The 23611-nt window shown below is 36.9% G+C and overlaps 1 protein-coding gene across 2 annotated transcripts in view; it reads right to left on the bottom strand.

Moving 5' to 3' along the window:
• Positions 1-224: 224 nt before the first annotated feature.
• SLC4A4 (solute carrier family 4 member 4) overlaps positions 225-23611 on the bottom strand; it is a 350735-nt gene continuing 327348 nt past the window's right edge. Inside the window, exons 21-26 of one of the 2 annotated variants that reach the window (XM_045079853.1) lie at positions 17097-17165; positions 14327-14500; positions 11837-11998; positions 8058-8154; positions 5284-5363; positions 225-4550 (exon numbers count right to left, since the gene is read on the bottom strand). In XM_045079853.1, coding sequence (XP_044935788.1) covers positions 5320-5363; positions 8058-8154; positions 11837-11998; positions 14327-14500; positions 17097-17165 — 546 coding nt within the window. In that variant the 3' untranslated portion in view covers positions 225-4550; positions 5284-5319. The remainder of the gene's footprint in view (positions 4551-5283; positions 5364-8057; positions 8155-11836; positions 11999-14326; positions 14501-17096; positions 17166-23611) is intronic. The other variant, XM_045079852.1, reaches the window with a different exon arrangement.

Genomic DNA, 23611 nt, shown 5'->3' with positions numbered 1-23611 from the left:
TTATTCTACTTCATTAATACTTATATAGACAATTCTTACTATGTCTTATTTTATATCATTTGGACACATTTTATCCTCCTATCTCGAATTTTAAAAAGTCATCTGAGGCCAGTCAGGGACTCTAACTTCCACAAATCTTTGTATTGCTGGTAATACCCAAAAAGTAAAATAACAGGCACTTGATAATTATTTGAAGGGTTGAACAGAAGCACTTGACACTCATAAATGCATAAAGTTACTTTATTTTAAGTATACATTTAATTTTGAAAAATATAAATGCTAAAATATCTCATCTTCTTCATCTCTTAATTCCATAAAAGTCACAATAGAAAGCTTCATAAAACTGTAAAATACTATAATGTTATAGGAATTTAGGTTTTATATTGGAAAAAAATCATTAGTAATATATTGAAATGTTTTCTGTTCTTTATCATTTTGTTCCACCATGTTGATCTACTTCATTTAAAATAAAAAGATGCATCATTTCTCCAAAGTTAATAAAGACTTAAGAGAATAAAAATAAGAATATCTGAAAGTGCGTATTGATTCTGAAAAGTAAGGTGTACAGATATGTACCAGCCATGAAAATGGCTAAAAAGAGGCAACTATTCACTCTTTTCACATTGTAGGACTGGGACAAAGTTAACTTCTGGCTCTAAAAGTTTCACTGGATGACTTTAGCCCTGAGTTGCAATTATCTGCCTGGGAAACAGAATTCAGGATTATTTTATATACCCATAGAGCACAGAGAAATGAGCTAAGACATAGGTCATATCCAAATTTCCGGTCAAAACACAACTTGACTGGTTGGCGTATATCATAAAACTTTTTTATTTCAAGCTGCAATGAAACTCAATGAAATCATCGTCTGAAAACTCCCAAGGCCCATTGGTCAGCCAAGTGTTATAAAGTATCATTTGATTGTATTCAGCCGTTTGGTGCCACTGGGCTTTATATTCATGCTGTGAAGAGTAGATGTGAAATTATCATGGAATAAATAAGAAAATCTCAAGTTCCTGCACCAAAATCATTAAGTGGTAGGAAAAGAATTGAAGAAAGCTTTGTCCCATCCCTGAACAATGTCAACCTCTGTAATACAGCTCAAATGGTTTCATTTTGTTTTTAAAGGATAGTCAGCAGTCAATACATTTCAAGTACTTTAACACAGTTTAAAAAAAAAAAAAAACTCGGAAGACAATCGTTCTCTGTATTGAACAGCAATATATAGCTGATAAAAGATTGACTCTGTGTGTGTTGGTGCATGTGCATAACATATACCCAAACTGAATTACTAAGAGCAGATAATTACTTCATCCTACCCCCCATTTTCTGTGGTAAGGGTCTGATCAGAGAGGGGTTTGTTTTTTATTTTTGTACATCTTGAAGCCTCCATCTCCCACCCCCACTCCACTGCTTAACTGGAAGAAGAGGCAGGAATACTACAGCCTATGGCACAGAAAATAGTTCAGATTCCAGGCCCTTGTCTCACACAGTAGAAAAGAGTGATCTTTATCAAGGAAAACAGTGTCTCCAAGAGATTTTTCTTTCAAATGCAAAACCAGAGGCCTTTATGTCCTTTGATAAGGCCAACTCTTGGCCCAGTGATCTCTTCAACAGTAAGTCTGTACAATCACAGGACTTCTGCTTGATATCCTGGGAGTGTACCCTTAGTCTTGTACTCCTAACAGCTCAAATATTTCATGTCTCCATATTCACATCAGGAAAAGAAATTCCTCATTGTACTATATTCTGTGTGTGCAGTTTACATAGAAATAAAACTATCCTACAGTCTGGTTAGTTCTCAGAAAATGAGTAAATTCAGTTAAAATACAGATGATCTGATGGTTCTGGATGGACTGCAGGTTTTGCGTGCTTATTTGGTAACTACTCCTACTCCTCTGAAAGTAATGATTTTTTAAAAGCTTCTCTGGGTTCCAAAATATTGAAAGGGTTTGCTATTAACTGCTACTTTGAGCAAATGGAAGGTACTGTTCTGCATTCATATCATGAATTTCAACCTTTGGTCACAGAATATAGATCGTAAGTGGAGGTGCAGATAGCCTTTAGATCTACTCAAAGGCTTAAATATTGAGTTAAGTTGCTTCAGGAGTTCTTTGAAAGAGATGGAGAGAGGCAGAAATCCTCAAATACTTGATTCATGATCAGAAAAATAAAGTATTACATCCAGAGCCTTTATAAATGTGAACAAAAGTGTCTTTAATTTAACAAGATCATAGGTCAGGCTAAACTTATACATGGCTCTTAGACATTATATTGATGCTTCCCTTGGTAAAGAAAAAGGAAAAGCTTCTTATAATTTTATACTGCAGTAATGAAAGAACTAGATGATATAATCATTTAAAGAATAGCTCTAAATACAAATCTGATGCCAGAACTTGGCATGTAAGGTTTTAACAAATAACATGTAATTTGCTGTTTCCATTTTAATGAAAAAATTACAGGTCATTTATGTCTAATTTGGATAAAGTTTTAAGATTATCAGATACTATAAAAGTAAGCGACAATTCACGGTACTAAAGTTTTATAATCAAAATTTTAAGGGGACAGAATTATAATTTAATTAATATGAGAGTGAATGGGAGTCACTATGTGCATATTATGAAACCAAAATACATGGTTTCATCCTGCTTCTGGTACTCCTCCAACAATCTGTTTTAGTTATATATATTTAATTTAGATGGATCACAAATATGATTATATGAGTCCAAAATTATGAATTTAATGTTTAAAGTGTTATTCTTAATGCAGATTCACAATACATAATGTCTATTAAAATATTACATTTAAATTACATGCTAAATTTGGTTAATAAAGTCCTAATTTTCTTTTTTCTAATTTTCAATATGATACTTTGAAATACATGTACATACACACACATACACATATATCTAAATGTCCTACTCATGAGGAATAATTGCCTTTCCATCATAAAAACATGTGCAAGCATTTTAAAATGTGTGTGTGTGTGTGTGTGTGTGTGCAGATCTGTCTGCAATCCCATAAACACTGTACAGATAAGTAAATTATCTATTAATATTCCAATGGATTTTGTATTATAAATATGAGCTCTTGGATCAATGATGTTATCCAGCAATAAAATTATATTTACCCTCATTTGCATAATAGTAAGTCTCTTAGACCTCTGATGAATTTTTCACATGTGGTTTGGGTTTTATGAAAAGTGACACAAGAGGCTGGATAATTTTGCCCATCCCCTACCTTCACTCTGTCTCCCCAACTTTGCACATATGTGCACCAGCCACACACAGAGTATGTACACAAACACACAAATATTTCAAAATGAAAACAATGTCTAAAAATACTGCATAGGACATTGACATGGTAATACAATCAGCATCTATGCCCAGATATTACTATTACCAAAACGTCAGTTATGCCCATTACATAAGAGCTTCTCCCTTCTCCCCCAAATCTCTTCATAGAACAGTAAGTTTCTTTTAAAGAAAGGGAAAAATGGATGCTAAGAAACATGGTGTTTTTAATCTGATCCAGCCCTCTGGCTTACCTTAGAGATTGTGTATTTGTGTGTGTATGTGTGTGTAAAAATCACATTATATACAATACAATTTTTACAGAAAGCCTGGCAGCTACAAATAAGAGGTAGAACTACTCAAAACTATGTTTCCTGCTGCAGGAAAAAATTCATTTTTTTTACAGTAATTAAAAAAAAGTTTAAAAAATTGACAAAAAATAAGTTGCAGGTTAGGCCCCATAATTTAAACAACAAAATCTACGAAGAAAATATTCTTCAATGTACTCAACAGATAAGTTCATTAAAGGGTTAAAAAAAGTTGCATAGGAAAAAGGGATATTCCAGCACTTGCTACAATGATGGCAATAGTTCTCTACAGGGAGTAAAGTACCTTGAGTTTTTCTTCTTTTGATAACTCTAAGATTAGGGCTGACAAGCAAGAGCAAGTTAGCATATAGCAGCACTTTTTTTTCCAGTCCTGGAGAGCTCTAAAAGCAAGGAAGGACTCTGCCTGGAGGTCAGGGTTTCTTCTACCAGACAGGCACACAAGCCAGTAAGCACAGCTCCAAAGCTAAAGTTGTAAGTTCCTTCAATATTTTAATCAAAGGTGTTACAAAATCGTTAATGCTTTTGCCCTCTGCTTAATAAAGGGAAAGGACAGGGTCTGTGCGTGTCTTGAGTGACAAAGGAATCTGGTTGTCAGAGGACACATCTGAAAATATGAAAAGAAAAGGGGAGTCTTCAGATGTTTTTAAGGAACGGTGAACTATTGTCTTGATTTTACCTATGCAAGAGGGAAGCAGAGTGAGTGCTATATTATTTGGCCAATGACCAAAAACCAAAACAAAACAAAAATTAAAAAATAAACAACTAGACAAAACCCAAGAACATTAACAACAAAAACTGTCGGTTTTAAGAAAGACAAACAGGTTACAATGTAGTTTCTGTTCCCTTGCTCCTCCAGAAATAATCATTGTCTTCAGGCTCAAGTTCTATCCTAATTTGAGGCACAACTTTTACTGGAGTTCTAGGAGGACTAGAGGGAAAAAAAAAAGAGAGAGAGAGAGAGAAAAGAGAAAAGAAATAGTAAGTAAATCAGATTCCCTTTATCGTTTGTCAAATGCATGTGCATTGTGCAGAAGCAGAACGTGTCCTCTGTCCTCTTTACTTATCTACTCTCTCTGTGTTCAAAGCAAACATTTTTAAATGGGATGAAGGTACAAGAGTCAAGAGATTCAAGTAGAAAATTTCATAAGCATTCACACCTAGATTAAAAACAAAACAAAACAAAACAAAAAAAAACACAAAAATCGAGAAGGAGGACTGCCAGCTGGGTGATACTGTCAGAAATCAAAGGACAAAGAGACCTACATGAAGAAAATGTTCTGAGCTTTTGCTTTTTGGAAAATCAAGGAGGATCTGAAATGTCTAGAGCCGTGTTAAGACTGGGGAAGAAAACTACGGGAGAGCTGCCAGAAAATGGCAGCTATCCCTTAAATCAGAGATGATATGAAAATGATAAAAGCAAACATTGGTCCTGGGCTTTACCATGACGATAGTGAATGTTTCCATTACTTTTAAGGATAGTAGATCTCTTAGGATACTTCCTACATAAAAGCTGGGGCGAGGTTCGGGGATTGAGTAATTGATTCAAGATAGCTTATGGACAGGAAGGAAAACAAGGCGTTCAGCCAATAATCTGCCGTGGACTACATTTCTGTGGGGCAATCATCCCACAGAACAACATAAAACACGGACTTGTCCTTTACCTTGGCATACCGAGTGACTGAAGGAAAGGAATTTTATCAGCATGATGTGTGGCGTTCAAGGAATGTTGGTGATCTTTCTCCTGGAAAAGAAAAATTTCTTTAAATTGTGAACAGTACTCTTTGCTAACGTATAAAATTCGAGTAAAAATAAAAATCTTCATAAAAATTCATGCATGACAATTGGAAAGAGAAAGCAAGTTTAGGCAATTTCTTTTTTCTTTTTCTTTTTTTTTTCTTTTTAAGATTTTATTTATTTGAGAGAGAAAGACCGTGAGAGAGAGTGTGCATGCATGAGCAAGGGTAGGAGCAGAAGGAGAGAGACAGACACCCCGCGGGGCGTGGAGCTGGGCTTGATCTCACGACCATGGAATCATGACCTGATCCGAAATCGAGAGTCAGATGCTCAACCAACTGAGCCACACAGGCACCCCTAGACAATTTCCAGAGACATCATATTGAGCTGAGAAATGAAGTTATGTGACCAAGATAACAATCTGTTTATTTCATTTCCCCTAGGTATGCTGGGACGGACCACTGTTGTTTTCCTCCATGAAGGGGTTGGAGGCCAATCAATTTTAGAGCATCTACTTAATGTCTTAGGTCTTTGCCCTTGGATTTCCTTTCATTTTCAGCATCCTCAGTTTTGTCCTGCTGTTATTCATGGGGGAGAAACAGACTGTGAGGAATTTCATTATCCTGCACCTCTACTATCAATTTTGTTCTTTCATGGATTATAAAAGATTAATACATTAGAAATAATTTCAGTTAGAATGATCAAAGATATTTTGCTTAAGTAAATTTCTAATATGATACCCATTTTCCATATATCCTCCTGATGGGTTTTTGAGGAGATGAATAACAACTAGCACTAAATAATCAATTTGCCATAAACTTTTTTCCAGGAGCCTCAAGTTCTAGCTGGTGGTGCTTTTTTAAAAATTTTTTTACTTTTGAAGCAGCCTTTAAACGTTACTTAGAAGAGTTATACCAGGTCATGATGCCAACAGAAGACATATGTGCCATGTCCCTTTCTCAGTTTCATTTTGCTATTAATTCTCTAGCATTAATAATATGAAAAATGAAGCCAGGATATGGTTTGAGGAGCTTGAATTCAGAAAAGAAATATTAACTAAATCCCGTGGATAGGACTGAAAAGAAATTAGCCTCAGTTACAAGTTACGGGTTTATGGCCTGAACACCAAAGCTGAGGCTCTTTAAACCCAGTGTGGCAGCCAGCCTCCAGGACGAACCCCCGCTGCTCCCTGCGCTTCCTGGTATTCACGTCCTTGTGTAAGTCCCCCCCACACTGTACCAGGGTTGGTCTGCCTGAGACCAACAGAACATGGGAGAAGGGATGGCAGGTCACTTCTGAGATTCAGTTATCAAAAAGTGCAGTTTCTGCCTTGGTTTTTCTCTCTGCTCTCACTGGCACTGGGGGCAACTACATGACGGGCAGCCCCACGGAGGTGCCCATGGGCCAAGGAACTGAAACTTCCTCCCAGTTGCCTTCTGCCTGAGTTTAGAAGCAGATCCCAGTTCCTGTTGTCTTCAAGCTTGGCCCCAGCCGAAAGCTTGCCTGCAATCTCACCAGAGACCCGGACATAGAACCACCTAAATCCTCTGCTCCTACATTCCTGAATGTCAGGAACTATGTAAGAAAGTACTTGTTTGTTGTTCTAAGCTGCTAAATTTTGTGGTAATTTGCTCCATAGCAACAGATAACTAATATACCTATTTTTCACAAACCATTCATTTCCAACTTCTCGTGGTAACCTCTTGCTGAAGTTGCACTGGCATTGTCAAATGAAAATAAAAGTGTCTCAACTATCTTTTTTCCCCATAACATATCAGTCGACTTTGAATCACAGCATCTGGGTCTAAAAGAAGGTATTTTCTTCAAGTGAGAACCCAAAGTGAAAGTAGTTTGGAAGCAATTGCTATGTGCTCCTAGAAAAGCTTGAGATATTCACTAATGTTACTATAGGGGTTTTCCGCTTTTTCACATGGTCTATTACCTCAATTACAGAAGAAAAGACGGTATGTCAGAAACCATTACACTTTAGTCACTAAGCTATTACCCCAAAAGACCAGTCCACTTAAAAAGGCGTTTCTAAAATAGCAGAAAAGGAATAAGGAAATTAGGAAGAAACTGCATATATCTTATAATTGATACCTAAAAAGTTATAATAATATTTTATGATTGATTGCTAATTTAATTGAAAATAACAATTATCCCAAATGCTCAGTAGGAACAACTGATTCAATGATCATTTAGAGACTCATGATGCAATTTTCTCTCTTGAACTCATTTGGTCATTGGCTAAAGCCTAAGGAAGACAAACAGTAACAGACAGTGATGTAGTACTATAAGCTGCAATTCTACATATCAGCAGGTAAAATGAAAAATCAATTAAAAACACAGTTACAAGTCTAGCAATTGAAAGAAACTGGTGATAATTTGGATCAGAGCAAAAAACTACCAAACATTTCTTTTGATATAAAAAATAAAAAAATATATATAAATAAAAAAAAAGAAAAAAAGAAAAAAAAACTACCAAACAAAAACTTAAAAGGTTATGAATAAAAGAAAGAAAAGTGAGGCTCAAGGAATGTAAAAATGAAGTTTTATAGTAATTACATGGAAATCTTCACATAGAAAAAAAATCCAGAAAAGAAAATAGAGGGAAAGTTAATATAAATGATAATTCTAAGGTTTTCTCTCTGCAAGCGCAAATCATATTTGAGCAGGTAAGCAAGAGGTTAGTTCTACTCACTGTCGGAAGGTTTGCTATCACTTAGGAAAGGTTGCTGTTCCATGATGTCCATTGGAATTTTAATACTTGGAACTTTTTCTGAGTATGGGCAGTCAGACTGTGAAAGAAATTTACAACAGTTTTTAGAGCATTTTTACTATACAGCCCTCCCTATCTCCCAGTATTGATCAAACCTACCATATTAGCATTTACATCGTCTAAGGGGAAAAGACTTTGATATGATCATTTTTACTTGCAAACTTTTCAAATTCTACACAATATTCTTCAGGTTTGCTTTCCTCTCTTCTGAGTTAATGGGATAAAGTCAATTAAAACTAGAACCACACCAAAAAGGGATCACTACAAATTAAAACAATTATAAAGCTTTCCAATAAGCTGGATCCACAATCAGCAAATACTGATGGCTTTGTTGTAGGGTAAAGTAACTAATCTCAACGTGAAAGATTAAATTTAGGAAACACCCTCAACTAGAACATGGTCTTGAAATTTTTGTTTTGTTTATGCTTTCTGATTGCACGTCCAAGACTTTCCTTCCAAGACAGGTAGAAGACTGACATTCACTACCAAGGAACCCCGATAGAGAGTTGAAAATGAACCTTTCCCTTCTACTCTAATAATCCATCAAAACTATTTTTGAGTCAAATGTTCATTTGAATTTGCTTATACCAAAAATATTTGAACGTTTATCAAAATGTGAGAAAATAAAAGGAAAGTACTTATGATCATCAGGTAAATCACAATGGAAATAAAATGATAAAATCTGGCAGCTATTCATGGGTCTGTTTGAAAAAAACAGGTCACCAGAGCCAAAACTATAACAGATTTTCACAGGATTACCACCTTCCTTTTTTAAAGAATTCATTATATTGAATACAACTCTATGTTTGGACCGAAAAGATGAAATCCATCCCTTAACTGGAAGTACCAAAGAGATGCCCGTTAGCAGAAATATTGGGAGGGGGGAAAAAAAGAACCAGAGGTCGAAGAAAAAATAAACCTTTGTAGAGTACTAGATACACTGAAAATTCCTTTAAGGTGAATATAAAGAGGGTAATAAGCCACAATATGATTTTTTTTTTTATTTGACAGACAGAGATCTCAAAGTAGGTGGAGAGGCAGGGAGAGAGAGAGAGAGAGAGAGAGAGGAGGAAGCAGGATCCCCACAGAGCAGAGAGCCTGATGTGGGGCTCGATCCCAGGATCCTGGGACCATGACCTGAGCTGAAGGCAGAGGCTTAACCCTCTGAGCCACCCAGGTGCCCCCACAATATGATTTTAAAGGACTAAGATATTACACTTGAATTGACACACACAAAAAATGAAGACTCCACATGCATGTATCTTTATGAGAATGTCAGGAAGGACAAGTTTTAATCACAGTATTTCAAGTGTTTCCCCCAATACTAGCATTTATAGATGAACAGGTTGGAAGCCAACCCTTAATTCATAGCTTACCAGCCAGATCCAAAAATGATGGAGTGGCTTAAAATATTGGCAAGCCATAATTTTCATGAAAGTTCTACTCATGAAAGTTCTGTAACCGCCATGCCCCTGTGTGGCTCTCTTTATCCATGGACCCCAGCACCCCTGATTACCAGGTGAATACTAGGAGAGCCCCAAATAATGAGCTCAGAGAACTTCTTACACACATGTACTCTAAATTGCCTGGGTGAGTTCACTAGGACAAATCTATGCGCTTGTTGTTTTCTAGCAGGGACTGGGGGTAGAAGAGAAAGAGGAAAAGAAAAGGAACAAGTATCACACGTTATCTTCAAGAAATCTGTTGGAAATACAAAGCTGGAAATGAGAAATATCATTAACAACATAATAGAACTGTTTAAATAAAATACAATTTACTAGAAACTGAAACAAAGAATTAGAAGAACTCCAGAGCTCATCTAATCCAACTTTTGACACCACAGAAACAAAGTTAAAGCATCTCAAAAGTCAGTATTTTATTTTTTTCTTAAAAACTATTAGAGATGATGATTCTATAATATCAGTTCATATGCTAGTAATATGTAGTAAATTTTAAGTTTGGTATCGGTGTACATACACTGGCATACTTGTTTTGAAAATTCAAGATGAAATATTACTTTAATTATGTCAGTATTTCAAGCATTCCTTTTTTCTTTTTTGTCTTGAGTGGTCTAGAAATTAATTTCGAATTCTGATTTCTATTCAATGTGTAAACATATCCTTCTTTTTAACACCGCACCCTAATCTGTACTGCAGTTTAAATGCAATCTCTTTTACCGTCATCACTGGAAACAGAAAATCTATACACCTGTTCTCACTGAAGATGGATGGTGACAATCACAAAAGCTCCCTTGGACTCTTTTTCTCTTCAGCTAAATGGGCCTCATATATTTAGCCTTTTTTTATTGGATCAATTTATCTGAAATCCAATTTTGTCTGTTGCCTTCCTTCACTGTACTATTTCTAAATTCTCCACAAAGAATACAATCAGACAGCCAGACCAGCTGGAAATAACCAGACAGGCCTGGATTGGAGTTTTGGCTTTGCCATTATGACTGCGTACACTTAGAAAAATGACTTCACATTTCTCAGTCTAAATTTTCTCCTGTAAAATAGGAAAAAATCAGATACTATAAAGAGCTGTTATGGCAAGTCAGGACAAGTATGCACGATCAATCAAAATGATCACGTACAGATACCAAAACGTAACTCTATTCCCACTTTAGAACTGTACACCAGGTTGCAATTGGAATGGGGATACCGCACTGCGTGAAATCCAGAACAAGTCTGCACACGGAAAATGTCATTGTGGCAGTCCTTTCAGAAGGCTACTGGAATAATTGTATGTATTCGTGTGTGTGTGTGTGTGTGTGTGTGTGTGTGTGTGTGAGAGAGAGAGAAATAATCCCAGCTGTTCCCCTAGTACTGATTACAGACCCCTATTGGAGCACCTGTGAAATGGTTTCCTCAAGGAAAAAAAAGGGGGCAATAATTTTATTTCTCAGTTTAACCACCCAATTGCAGGGGGATCATCTTGTCTCGACTACAAATTACCTACTATAATTATGTAGAAAGACCCTAAGCTCCAATTCCCTTTGCTTTTCATTGAAGGGTTACAGAGAGATCATCTTAAATCAGGTCAAAGTTCAATGTGAGGAGGAGTACACTAGAAGAGCACCGGGGCTGAGAGCCCACGCAAGCGGACCCACAGCCCACCGGAGCGGAGGTCACAGGTGTTTGTCCACATTAGGCTTGAAATTACACAAAACTGAGTTATTAATTCATATTTAAATCTGGATTATCAAGAGCAAAACAAATACATTTTAGAGCATCATGAAGCAAATTTCCTTTCTATCTATGAGAAGGGAGACTGGAGTTCTTTAGATGTGATGAGGTTTTCTTTGGAAGTCATTTCATTGCTATTTGTGTAATGGCTACAGAAGGACTTCAGAAATTATACAAAAATACTTCAGAAAATACACAAAACTAAGGAAAGAAAATAAAGGGCAAAGGGAAGTGAAGACTGATATGTAACACAACCAGGTGAACATCCTGAATTCTTGGAATTCAGCCATATATCTCACATAAAGGATTTTATATATATATATATATATATATATATTTATATATATATATATACACACACACACGCACACACACACCATATATAATATATATACAATTATATATTTCACATATATATGTATGTGTATATATATTTGTATATATGTATGTATATACATATATTTTTTACACATTTATTTCTTTAGCTTTACTTTGGAATTTTGGAAAGTTCCTTACATCATCATTGTCACTGTCCAGACTTCCCTTCTTCTTTTTCTTTTTCTTCTCATCTTCCTTCTTTTTCTTGTCCTTTTCTGGAATGACATCATCGAGGAAGCTGAGGTCATGTTGGGAGAAGAGGTAGTCCATGCCTTTTCTGACAGCTACAAGTGCCAAGATCTGCAAGGATAAATATAGAAAGTATGAAAGAAACCATGTCAGATGAAGTCACGGTGAGCACTGATATTACCCTATCAAAGGCAGTAGAAAACTATCTTGCATAAGGCTAGAATTTGATAGAACTCATCTTGCTTATATGGATTTATATCACGTGGACCATAAATGTTTTCTTTACGGGGGATGTTGGGTCATAAAAGTCTTAAGTAAAACGTACTTCATGCACTGATGTGTATGATTACATGCTGGGGGGAGGGGGTTTGGGAGAAGGGGGTGGGATTATGGGCATTGGGGAGGGTATGTGCTTTGGTGAGTGCTTTGGTGAAGTGTGTAAACCTGGTGATTCACAGACCTGTACCCCTGGGGATAAAAATATATGTTTATAAAAAATAAAAAATTAATAATTCAAAAAAAAGGGTTATTTTTTAAATCATTTTCTTCCATGTCAGATTTTTAATAAAATGAAAGTATAAAGAGAAAAAAAAGCCTGTATTATGATTTCTAATTATTCAAAATTAAAACATTACAGAGATTTTTGAAAATCAAGAAAACCTGTACAACATACAGCATACTACATTTTCAAAGTGCTAATAATGGAGGTAATCCTTAAATATGCTCAAACCATTTAATCTATGGGGCAGCTTCAATCACTACTATGACCTGACAACTTACAGTGTGTCTAAGGCTGAGCTAAACTCTTGGGCAGGATTTTCTCATTTATTCCACCACAAACTCAAAAAGTAGATATTATAATCTCCATCTTACAACTGAGGAAACTGAGGCTTGGAGACATAAATATGTCATCCAAGATGACAAAGCCAGGTAAGGAAAAAATACAACAAAGGGCCCCAGCTGTCTGCCTCTAAAATCAGTATCCTTAAAATATATGTCTTTGATTCTACAGTTTCTCTTGAACAGTAACTTCTAAAGGTACATTAAAGATGCCTTTGCTCAAGAGTAAAATTAGTGTGCCCTGGGATAGGAGAGCCATGACACGGTCTCAGATTCAACAGTTGTGTTTATCCACGTCATGCTCTACGTCTGTTTCTTCATCTCCTAGGGAAATTAACAACATCTGGCCCACTGATATTACATTATTGATTTGTGGTCAAATAAAAGCTCTAGAAAGATTAAAAAATACTCTATAAAGGGAATGTATTTTTTTATATTACTTAGCATAAGCAGTAAGTGATTTACTGGACATATTTCAAATTTATCCAGGTCTAAGTTTGTTTTCCTATCTTTAGCAAAACTAACAGGTAGACTATACCAATAGTCAAATGGGAGTCATTTGACAAATAAGTCTTTGTTCTTATTATTGTTTTCCAGTGAGCTAATAGAGTTCAAGAAAAAAGGGGGGGTATAAGGGACCATCATGAAAAAATATGACTCTACAAATATCACTAGTATTTTATAGCATTTTTTTTCCTGATTCCTTGGAGAAAAAAAAAATCACAAACAACAAATAGACATAAGATAAAAAATAACCCTGGCTAAGAGTAAGAGGATTTTTATTAAAAAAATAAATTAAATAAAATATGTCTGTGAATGAGAATTCTGTTTCCAAAGCTGTGAGAGAGACAGATCAGACCTGAGGCTCACTTGGTGACTTGCTTCAAGTATATGCATGTGCATTTTCTTGCAAGAAATGGGAAATTTTGTAAAGTATAAAATTTAATAATGAAGTCAAATGTAGAGCTAGCATTTTCCCTTTTTCTTTCTTTCACTTGTAATTCCAAGTGCAATGTTAGTTATTTTACTTTGCTTCTCATCAAGTTCATGGCAAGGACTGAGAGCACAGACTTACCCTTATGCTTAGCAAGAACTTCAAAAACCTCACTTTTCACTCCATTTCTTCTAATTCACTGGGACCTCTCCGAAGTTGACAAATTTATTTTCTTATTATTTGGACTGAAATGTGCTATACTTGTAATTTAGATTGGGTCTATTGTACAGTATTTTAAAAATAACTCATGTGCACTGGTGTCTACTGGAGGTCAGACATCGTGCTATAGACTTAGTGTTTATCATCGTCGCTCAGAACGACAGCACGAGAGCCATGCCCATTTTAGCAACTAGTTCATGGTAGCTCAGGGAGGTTCCCTGACCTGGAGAAACCAGTGTCAGTAACTGAACTCAGCTGAGTTTGCCAGTAAAGTCCAGGGTAGATGACCACAGACATAGGAACCTTAAGTCACACCTGATCAAATCAAAACTATTTGCCAAGGCTGGGAAAAAATGAGAGCCACACGGAAAAGACAGGTGGGTCTTCTCTATGACAACAACTAATGCTGTTGCTCTGACTTCATGGGGAGGTTCAGGAATCCCTACCATGACTGGAAAGATGATAGCAGCCACGGTGGACTTGAGGATCCAGAGCAGAGCTAGACACAGCACCTGCAGGAAGGTGAACAGGTGGACTCTGCGCAGGGGGACGTGGCGCAGGTAGATAAAGTCTGGCTGGTGCTTTAGGGGCATCAGCAGCAGCTTCAGACGATCCATGAACTGGGGAGGAAAGCAGACAAGGATACAATTGTATTACTTGAAGAGCTGGTACACAGAGTCATTTCCACAACACCTACCTAACAACTAGTGATTTATCTCTTCTATAATTTTAGGCAAGCAGTGTCCTTTTCAGAGGACTCTGGTCAGGGAATTCAGAAATTCAGTCCAGCACAGTAAGGCATGCTAGGGGATTTCCAATACTGTTCCTCTGCAGGAATGTTATACAGATATAAGAGACAAAGTGGCCACCAAAGAATAAAGTCACAAAGCCAAATATAAATTCTAGATGCTCATCTCTTACTTTCTATTTTTACTATCTGAGTCTCTGGAGAGAGAATCTCGTGACTATTTTTGTCATGAAGGAAGATGCCTCACTCATGTATCTCACTCTGCCTCAGTCACCTTGTCTGAAAGAAGAGGTGCTACTGTGCATGGTAGACATTTCAGGGATGTTTCAAGAGTATAAAGGAAGTATCTAACTTGAAAATGGGAATGCACTGCTATTTTCACAAATTCCACATTATTTATTGATAGCATAACTTAAATAATAAGTCAGCAATTCATTACCATTCCTTTTCAAAGAAAAGCCATATGACTACGATAGTGAGTTTCAGAGGGTCAACAACTAGACATTGGAATCCAGGAGAGGTGGTCTGTATTGTGTGGAAACAGGTCCTATGCTGGCCGCTGAGCACCTCTGTGACAGGTACCGTGCTTCAGGGATTAACTGCTGAGTCTCCATGGATAATGATGAGAAGGACGATTTTTTGGGACCTATCAGAGGATCTCGCAAACGAAAGATATTCACTAAATAGCTGCTGAATTGAATTATTATGTATTAGGACTCCAACATAGCATCTCTGCTTTCTTTCTGGAGGAAAGGGAGAAGCGTCCAAGTAAACTAGACTATCACAGACGAGCTTCTCGGAAGCTATTTCCTATGTAACAAACTTTCTTTCTCTATCTAGGCCTATTTTTGACCAGAGCGGGCCTTGCTGTTTATAAAGACTGGGTTACAAAATTTCATTGCTAAGTGAAATCTTACCAAAAGGTCTAAAAGAGGGAGTGTCAAAAGACAAAGGGAAGAAGGACAACAGCATTGCCGAATTCAGGAATCCACTGGCTGTGCCTTTAGCAAAGGACTTTTTTCTCCAACATTATGAAATTGCTGATTTTTTTGCCTTCTATTTAATTTAATAAACATGTATTGAGCTCCAACCATTGGTTAAACATCTAGAACGCATAAAAATCAAACCTCTGATCTAGACTGACCTATTTAAGCGCCCCCCCCCAAAAAAACTATTAATTTGGAAACCATATTAGTTTCATATTTTTCCATTTAGGGGAAAAAAGAATATTTACAAAACCAGGTAAAAACAAAGTATTTTTTAATATACTTGTTCTTGCCCAAAGTTTCATAAGAACAACAACAACAAAAACCCATTCACATCCATCTAGTCCAATCTATGAAGCCCCATCTTGTATTTTGTGACAAATATCCCAATGGCGAAGAACTCTACCCAGAGGGGACCTAAACAAGGGGAAAATAAAACAGCCTTTTCTGCTTTTGGGGGCCTGGCCACCTGCCCAGCTCTATCTGACTCTAAAACCAAATTAATCTAAATTCAATAAATGAAAGCAAGGACTATTATGAAGGGTTTTAAATAAATTCTTATGATGTTCACAGAACATGCAGTCTTTTCCCATTAAAACATTAGTAAGTGCTAAATAAGGCTACAATTAACAAGGTGCCAGAAAGCAGCAGAAGTACTTCCAGTCTCCTGGTGCCAATTAAATTAAACCTCAATTGAAAGACAAAGTCCCTTACAAAGTTTTCCCTAATGATTTTTTTTTTTTTAAAGGGGGCCAGTTCTACCCAAATTGTGAATAGCTGAAGTTTTGGACAAGGGTAGCACTAAACCACATTGACTTTACTCTTTTATTGGTGCAAAACTTTTGATCATTGATCTCAGCCATGTGAAAAGTGAATCAAATAAGAGCCTGTTCTTAGTATGGTTTAAGGGCAGAGGGATAAACAGTGCCTTGAGAAGAACCCCAAAGAGTTTGATTTCCTTCTTGAGATGAAGGAAGGAAGCAGGGGAGGAAGGAGAGAGGAAGAGAGATCACAGCTCTCTCATTTCCCTAATTAAATGACCGGTTTTAACAGCTGATTTCAAGAACGGGTACCTGTGGTAACATTTGTTAGCACAAATTAATTTTTTTTAATTAAGCCAGAAGTAAGAAGCAGATGTATGGCAGAGAAAGTAGAAAACAAATGCATTTTCTCTATCTATCTATCTATCTATCCATAAATCTTACAGTGCTATATTCTTTTCAGTATATAATGTAATGATTCAACAATTCTATATACTACTCAATGCTCATCATGGTTAAGTACATTCTTAATCCCCTTTCTGGATTTCATCCATCCCCCCCCACCTCCCTTTTGGCAACCACCACTTTGTTTACTGTAAATACACACATTCTAAAAACTCAGCAGTTAATGAGTAGCACTTTTCATCAAAGATCTGTTACTGGACTACTCCCACTATTAGAAAAGAACACAACTATACTTAGATTGCTATGGAAAACTCACCTGCACACCATTAAGGGATGCTACCCCCATATACAGGAACACGCCATAGAGAACAGGCATGGGAATAAACTAGGAAGAAAGAAAAATGGAGAAAGGTTAAAAAAAATAATAAAAACAGTAATGAAGAAGAATAGTTTAAATAAAGACCAAATTTGAAACTAAAAGATACAACATAATAATATAGTGAACTCTAATTAGTTTATCATTGATAAACTTCTAAACTCTACACTAGAAATAAGTAGAGGGAGATTTTCAACTTTCATTTGATGCCTGTTGGCATTTTTTTTTTAACAATAAGCATGTATAACCTCAGAAATAATTTTTTTAACGGGGAAAAAAATTTGTTTCCCTTTCCCCTTAAAAGGAATGATTATGTAAACCAGATGTTTGCATGAACTGTGAGATAGAAAGGTAGACAGTTGCTTCACTCCTGAGACCAAGTTCCTTTCCAACAGCCTGTTGATTTTTTCTTAATAATTTTTGCCAAATCATCTATCAGCTTGGTGTATAAATGCCTCTTTCAATTAAGCAAACATCAAACGGCTGTCCCCTTTCTTCCTCTCAGGAATATTAAGAGGACTAACTAATGAGAACCCTGCTTGAAAGGAGCATCGAGCATACGGAAGCAATTAATTACACACATGTAGTAATACTCATCTTTAAAAAGTGAATTAATACATTTTTATGCACTAATTAGCAAGAGTCTTTTTACAATAATACAAAGTGTTTTAGCAATGGGAAGTTCCAATTCAATGTTCCTTAAGTTTTATCTGTTCCTAGACTTTTAAAATGTCCTTAGTACTGTAGAAACTAAGCAACTCAAGGTTGATTCTGTTTCTGGGAAGTCTTCTGTTTGAACAACAAAAGGTTCTCAAGCTTGGATTTTGAAAAGAAGTTCAAGTAATTTTGGTTTTCAAAAACCACAATCAATTAAGTTCAATCTTACCAAATCTACATAAAGGAGGCTTTGTAGGCAGGAAACAGTATGACTTCAGAGTAATTTTTAAAGAACTATTACATGTATTAAATGAAATATAATTTCTATGTCTACCCTGGGAATGACCTAAAACGTTCTGTACCTGAAACCCTTTGGCCACTACTGGAAATTAGTAAATTCAAAATATGTCATGACAATCTCCATTGTTACCGGCTAGCTACAGGAATTATTAAATTTATATGTAATACATATATTTATTTACATAAAACATCCCACATTCTTTCTAGAAAAAAACAATAATTGTAACATAGGTAATTTGATCTTGAACTCAGAAAAAAATAATTGATGTTGACTGTTAAGGGGGTAGGAGGGACAGTAGAAGTGTTGGGGAAGGCATGTGCGCTGTAATACCCCACCATCACCACAAAGAGGTGAGCACATCACATTCAAGCCACTTGAGTTCTGACACATGCCTTTACTTCCTTTAGAATGTACTTATTCCCATTCCCCTGTATAAACTGACCAAAAGAATAACCAACAAAGAAACCATTTCACAGCTTTCACTCATTTTTAAATTTTTTTAAATATCCTTTGAAAGCAAGGGCTCTCCCACTTTTCTTTAATATATGATGATTCCTCCCATATATCCATTTCATTTTTAATTCTTTGGGAGGGAAAGAAAGGTGAAAGGGGAAAAGAGACACATAGTTCTCTTAGAGAGTTGGGCATGTTGTTAGAAATCCGGCAGTAGTTACTTTTTAATCTGAGTAAAGTGTTTTCTCTGGCTTGAAAGAAAGTAATCACAAAGGGGATACTGAGAGTTATCTCCACCCCTCCCCTAAATTTAGCTAAATATTTTCTCTAACGCAGCTCTAGCACCAGAGTGAAGGAAAGTTGTACCATAGTGCTGAAGTCTACTTTCTCTGAATTTATGCCAGATTTTGCGAAATCTACCACAAAATAAAATCGGAAGGTACCATTAACTCAGAATGGGGTACAGGTAGGAAAACAGCTGCAGAGATGATAACGTTTTAAAAAAAAATTCTTTGGTGAAAAGGATTATAAGTAAATATTATATGTTTCTCATAAACATTAGAAATGAAAAAGTTAAATGCTTGATCCTAGAACCAGACAGAAAAATTAAATTAAGTCAATGGAGATTTAGCATACTCAAGATTATGTCACCAAATTTTTCAAATTGTGGTGAATGTAGTTCCACTTTTTTACTTAGCCCTCCCTTTGATTTTTGATAGTGTTAGAATATTGCTATAAAAAAAATGTGAAAGGGTAAATTTAATAAGAAAGGTAGATGGTAGTTGTCCACAGTGCAGAATTCAGGACAGGAGGGAGGCCACCCAGAGGAGTAATAGTCATCGTGTGCGTGTGCGCATGTGTCTGACGCTCAGAACGAGTACTGATGAAGGGCATGGAAGTACAGGAAGTTAGACCTGGGTTCCAATTCTGGCTCTACCCATTGTGGAACCGAGAGAACTGTCAACTGCTATCCTCAGTATTCTCATCTATAGAGTGGTTATGATAAAGATTATAGAAGATCTAGTTCAGGGACTGGCTCATAGTAGATGCTGAAGGAAGGATAAATGTGGTACTGATGTCATTATTAGCATCAGGACCTTCACTGGCAAGTCGAGAAGCTGGCAGCTGCCCAACACAGCTCCCTCTGGTCCCTCTGCGGTGAGGGTGGGATTGCGGGAGTACAGGACACAAAGATGGCTGCAAAGGTCGGACTCAAAACCTCAGTTTTCTATAAGCTCTACAATATTTTCCTTCCAACAATAACGACTGTCTTCAGGAACATGTTATCAAAAACACATCCTAATGCCCTCAAGCCCTAAAAATCTGGGACCATAAGGAAGCTGCCAACTTGCAATCTGGTCCTTAGTCTTATGATGACAAAACCACGGAGCAACTTATGATGAAGAGGTTGTGAAAATGCCACATTTCTCTCTATGTAAGAGGCCTGGAAATTTGATCAAAGAAACTGGGGAAGATCATCTCTGAGGAAATGAAAGTAAAGGAGCTCTTTGAGGCCAATACTGTTTTATTTTAAAAGGCAATAAACCATGATGGTTATGAGATCAGGCTTTTGGAGTTAGAACTGCCTGAGTTCAAACTTTGGCTCTGCCATTTAAGAACTTTGGGACTTGGCCAGTTATTTATTTATTTATTTATTTTTAAATCTGTAGGATAGATGCAATTATACATACGTTTTTCATAGGTTTTACTGGAGAACTAAATAAAAGCAATCTGTGCAGAGCTCTTGGTCCAACGCCAAGCTCCCAGTGAACGGGAGCCATTATTACCACCCTCCTCCTCCTCTCTACCCTCTCTCCTCGTTTCCCTGATACCGAGCAGGGGGTGTGGCACACTGGAGAGGCTCAGTGAACGCCTGCCAGGTACAAATTAAACACTAGCCTCCGCATTTTAGAACCCTAAACAAATCCGAAAGATCAATTTCGGCTACACCTCATGTTAAAGATGAACTGCTTCAAGCGAAGACCACAGAAGGGGCAGTGAACTTTACTGGATCTTTATTTCTTTAAGCTTGCCAGAAGCATTGGAAAAGGAAGCCCTAGGAACGGTCTTTCATCTTTTTGCTGCTCTGTGGTGGGCCCCAGCGTCCCCATCCAGAACACGAGCTCAACAGGCAGTACTTCTGCTGCAGAGACACGGATTGAAACTGTAACCAGCCTGGGAAGCCAGTTTTTCCTACTTCCCCACAGCTCTGTACTGGATCCGGGGTGGGATTTGAGGCATGTGTGAGTGCAGCTGGTTGAGGTCACGGGGTATCCTCATGAACTTAAAGCTAATACATTATGACTCCTTACATTTTTTCCATGTAAAAAGAGAGACTCTGGCAAAGAGATCAAAACAGAGGTCACAGACTTCCTGTTCAAAGTAAGCCTGCATAAGGAGGCGCAGAGAACAGCCGCCCACCCTGCTTAGGGCAGGGAGGAAATTCCTCGCATCCTCTGAGGCAAGGAAACAGTGGGATGCAGGGAGCTGGGAAGGGGAGGTGTTGAGCCATGTCCTTTTTAAAAAGTGAAAGGCACATATTTCTCTTGATTCCATGCATTTGATCTGCCTTTCAAAGGCAGACTCTTAAGTAAAACCATTCTCTAAAGTTGTCACCTGTCCCTTTAAAACACACAGTCAAATGGTGGAGGAAAAAGGTTCCCTCCTCCCAAGTCACCCCTGGTACCTCTTTCTGTGTGAATTCTGAGGTTAATTGGTAATCCTGACTCCACTTAGTTGTTACTTAAGTTTTAGTTAAGCTGTACCCTCAACATCTGCCTCTTCCTGTATTGACTTCTTACATGAGCCACCAAGAATTCTCTGGTGAATGCTTATAAGCTACCCAATTTCAATGGCAAGAAGGGCACATGATCTAAAATTAGCTAATGTGATGCCTAAAGTAAAGAACAGTTCTACTCGCCAAAGTCTGGAATCGCAACTGTCAGTGCTGGAATACTTGATTGTTGTTTTAAAATCTATGTTTCCCACAATATATTGGAAACCATAGTAACAAAATAATTTCATTTCCCACATTTTGAGTATAAGCCTTGCCCAATAAAAATGTTTGCTGGACTACCTTTTTCACTGATTCTTACAATGATTCTTTGCATTTCCCAAAGTTGAAATAGCCATAATTATGAACATTAGCAGCTGAATAAGGGTGAGCTTAAGGAAGGTCACAAGGAAAAGCAAACTCACGCTCATTGATCACTTACATCTCTCTTTCTCCTTTCTCTGTATTCTAATCTGTTCCTGCAGATACGAAAGTGCTTTGCACATCAGGGCAAAAAGAATCATTGTACAATAAAGAACACAAGGGCTTTCAGCTTTAATTCTTCTGCAGCCACATTTGGGTGCAGGGTTAGAAAACAGTTAGGAAGAGGTGCTGCAGAAAATGTGAGTCTTCCATCTTTTCCTAAAAATAGCAGTTTATACAGTATCTGTTCTCTGTGTCCCTTTGGGATCATACGTGATTACTCAGCTGACAGATTCTCTTAACATTAAAGCCAATTTGCTGTAACAACAAAAAAAGGGGGCTCTTAAACAACTGAATTTTTTGAGTTAGGATTTTATACTGTATTCATGAAAAGACATAATATAAAAACAAAAGAAAAAATCGGTGGGGGTTGATATGCTAATAAGCTTATTTGAATTGATGGAAATATTTCTATTCATCCCCTACTAGGAGCTAATCTCTAAGAGACCCCATAAAAAAACTCTGCAGTTGTATCCTGTGAGCCCACCTTTGGGGAACCCAGGAGCAAATTCATTCCTATAGATCCTCCGACAACGTGAGGTCACAATTGCCTACAATGACCTTTCTAAAAATGGATCTGTCCATCTGTCCAGATGAGGTTCTATGGTCTATGTGGCTAGACATTGCCACCAGTTGCTGTACTGGTGTCTGTGGGGCAACAAAGGAACATAAAGCCTTCAGGTTGTGGACTTGATGCTGTGAAACTCACAACTTCAAACCTGCCCCACAACTTGCTTTCTACTGGCAAAAGGAATCACAGATTTTTTTTTGTCCCTGCAAAACCTTAAGACCTGTACTCTCCTGAGGTTCTTTGTACATGATCAGAGATAACTTCTTCAAGGTTATTTTAAATTTTATTGTCCCACGTGTGCATGAAATATATATTCCTTCATGATTCCAGGCAGAAATTAGTTAAGCCAGTTAACTGACATTGTGGAAACCAGGAACAAGAGATGAATATTTAAATCTTTTAGCTGTTTACCAAGTATTTTCTGCATAACATATGTGTTTATCTAAATTCCCTAAGGGCAAAACCAGTCTTAGCTATAGGCTACGAAATTATAGTTCTACTTTCCTCAAGTTCATCTGAATGGCAACCCACTCATAAATGTGCCAACTTGAGAGAAACAGAGGTCTTTTGCCTTTCCCTCTCTATACTTCTGTATGGTTTGAATTCTTTACAAGAGTGTACTGCTCCATCACTTGTGTAGTTAAATAAGTATCTTAAAAATCTGAAAAATGAGAACTGTTTAAAAATAAATAAAAATTCTCAGAGGCAAACTTGAAAGGATATTAAGTGGTTGTTAATAGCTTCTAGGTCTATAGGTAATTTTCAGGTTTTGTACTGTGGTGCAAAGCATCAAATACAAACTATCAATAATTGGCCAGTATTGTTTATGTAATAGAAGAGAAGAATAAAATGCCTGTGTCACAAAGAAATGGAAGCTTCATGACAGCTAAACCTGCACTTTTAACCCTATCTCATCCTTGTACTAGGTTTTCCCATACAGTTCGTATTCATCAATTTTGTCAGATAGTCACCCCAATGATCAAACATATATATTTGACTCCTAATTTTCTAAATCATCTGGCATGTCATTTTTCTCTTCTTCCAAAGTTCATTTCTAAAGTTTTCTCATCAAAGACCAGTTAATTTTACTCAACTTTTCCTCTGTGGAGATTAGGCCTTCTGATTCAAAGAAAAGAGAAACATAGTCAGCAATAATTAAGACTAGGAGAAAAGTTACAAAATGATCATTCATGTTATCCAGGAGTCTAGTGTGAGCC

Source organism: Mustela putorius, unplaced genomic scaffold (genome assembly GCF_011764305.1).
Source record: "Mustela putorius furo isolate JIRA1106 unplaced genomic scaffold, ASM1176430v1.1 tig00000430_pilon_pilon_pilon, whole genome shotgun sequence".
NCBI classification, from domain to species: domain Eukaryota; kingdom Metazoa; phylum Chordata; class Mammalia; order Carnivora; family Mustelidae; genus Mustela; species Mustela putorius.
Note: the sequence above shows the minus strand (reverse complement) of the source record. Positions and strands in the feature narration are given on the sequence as shown.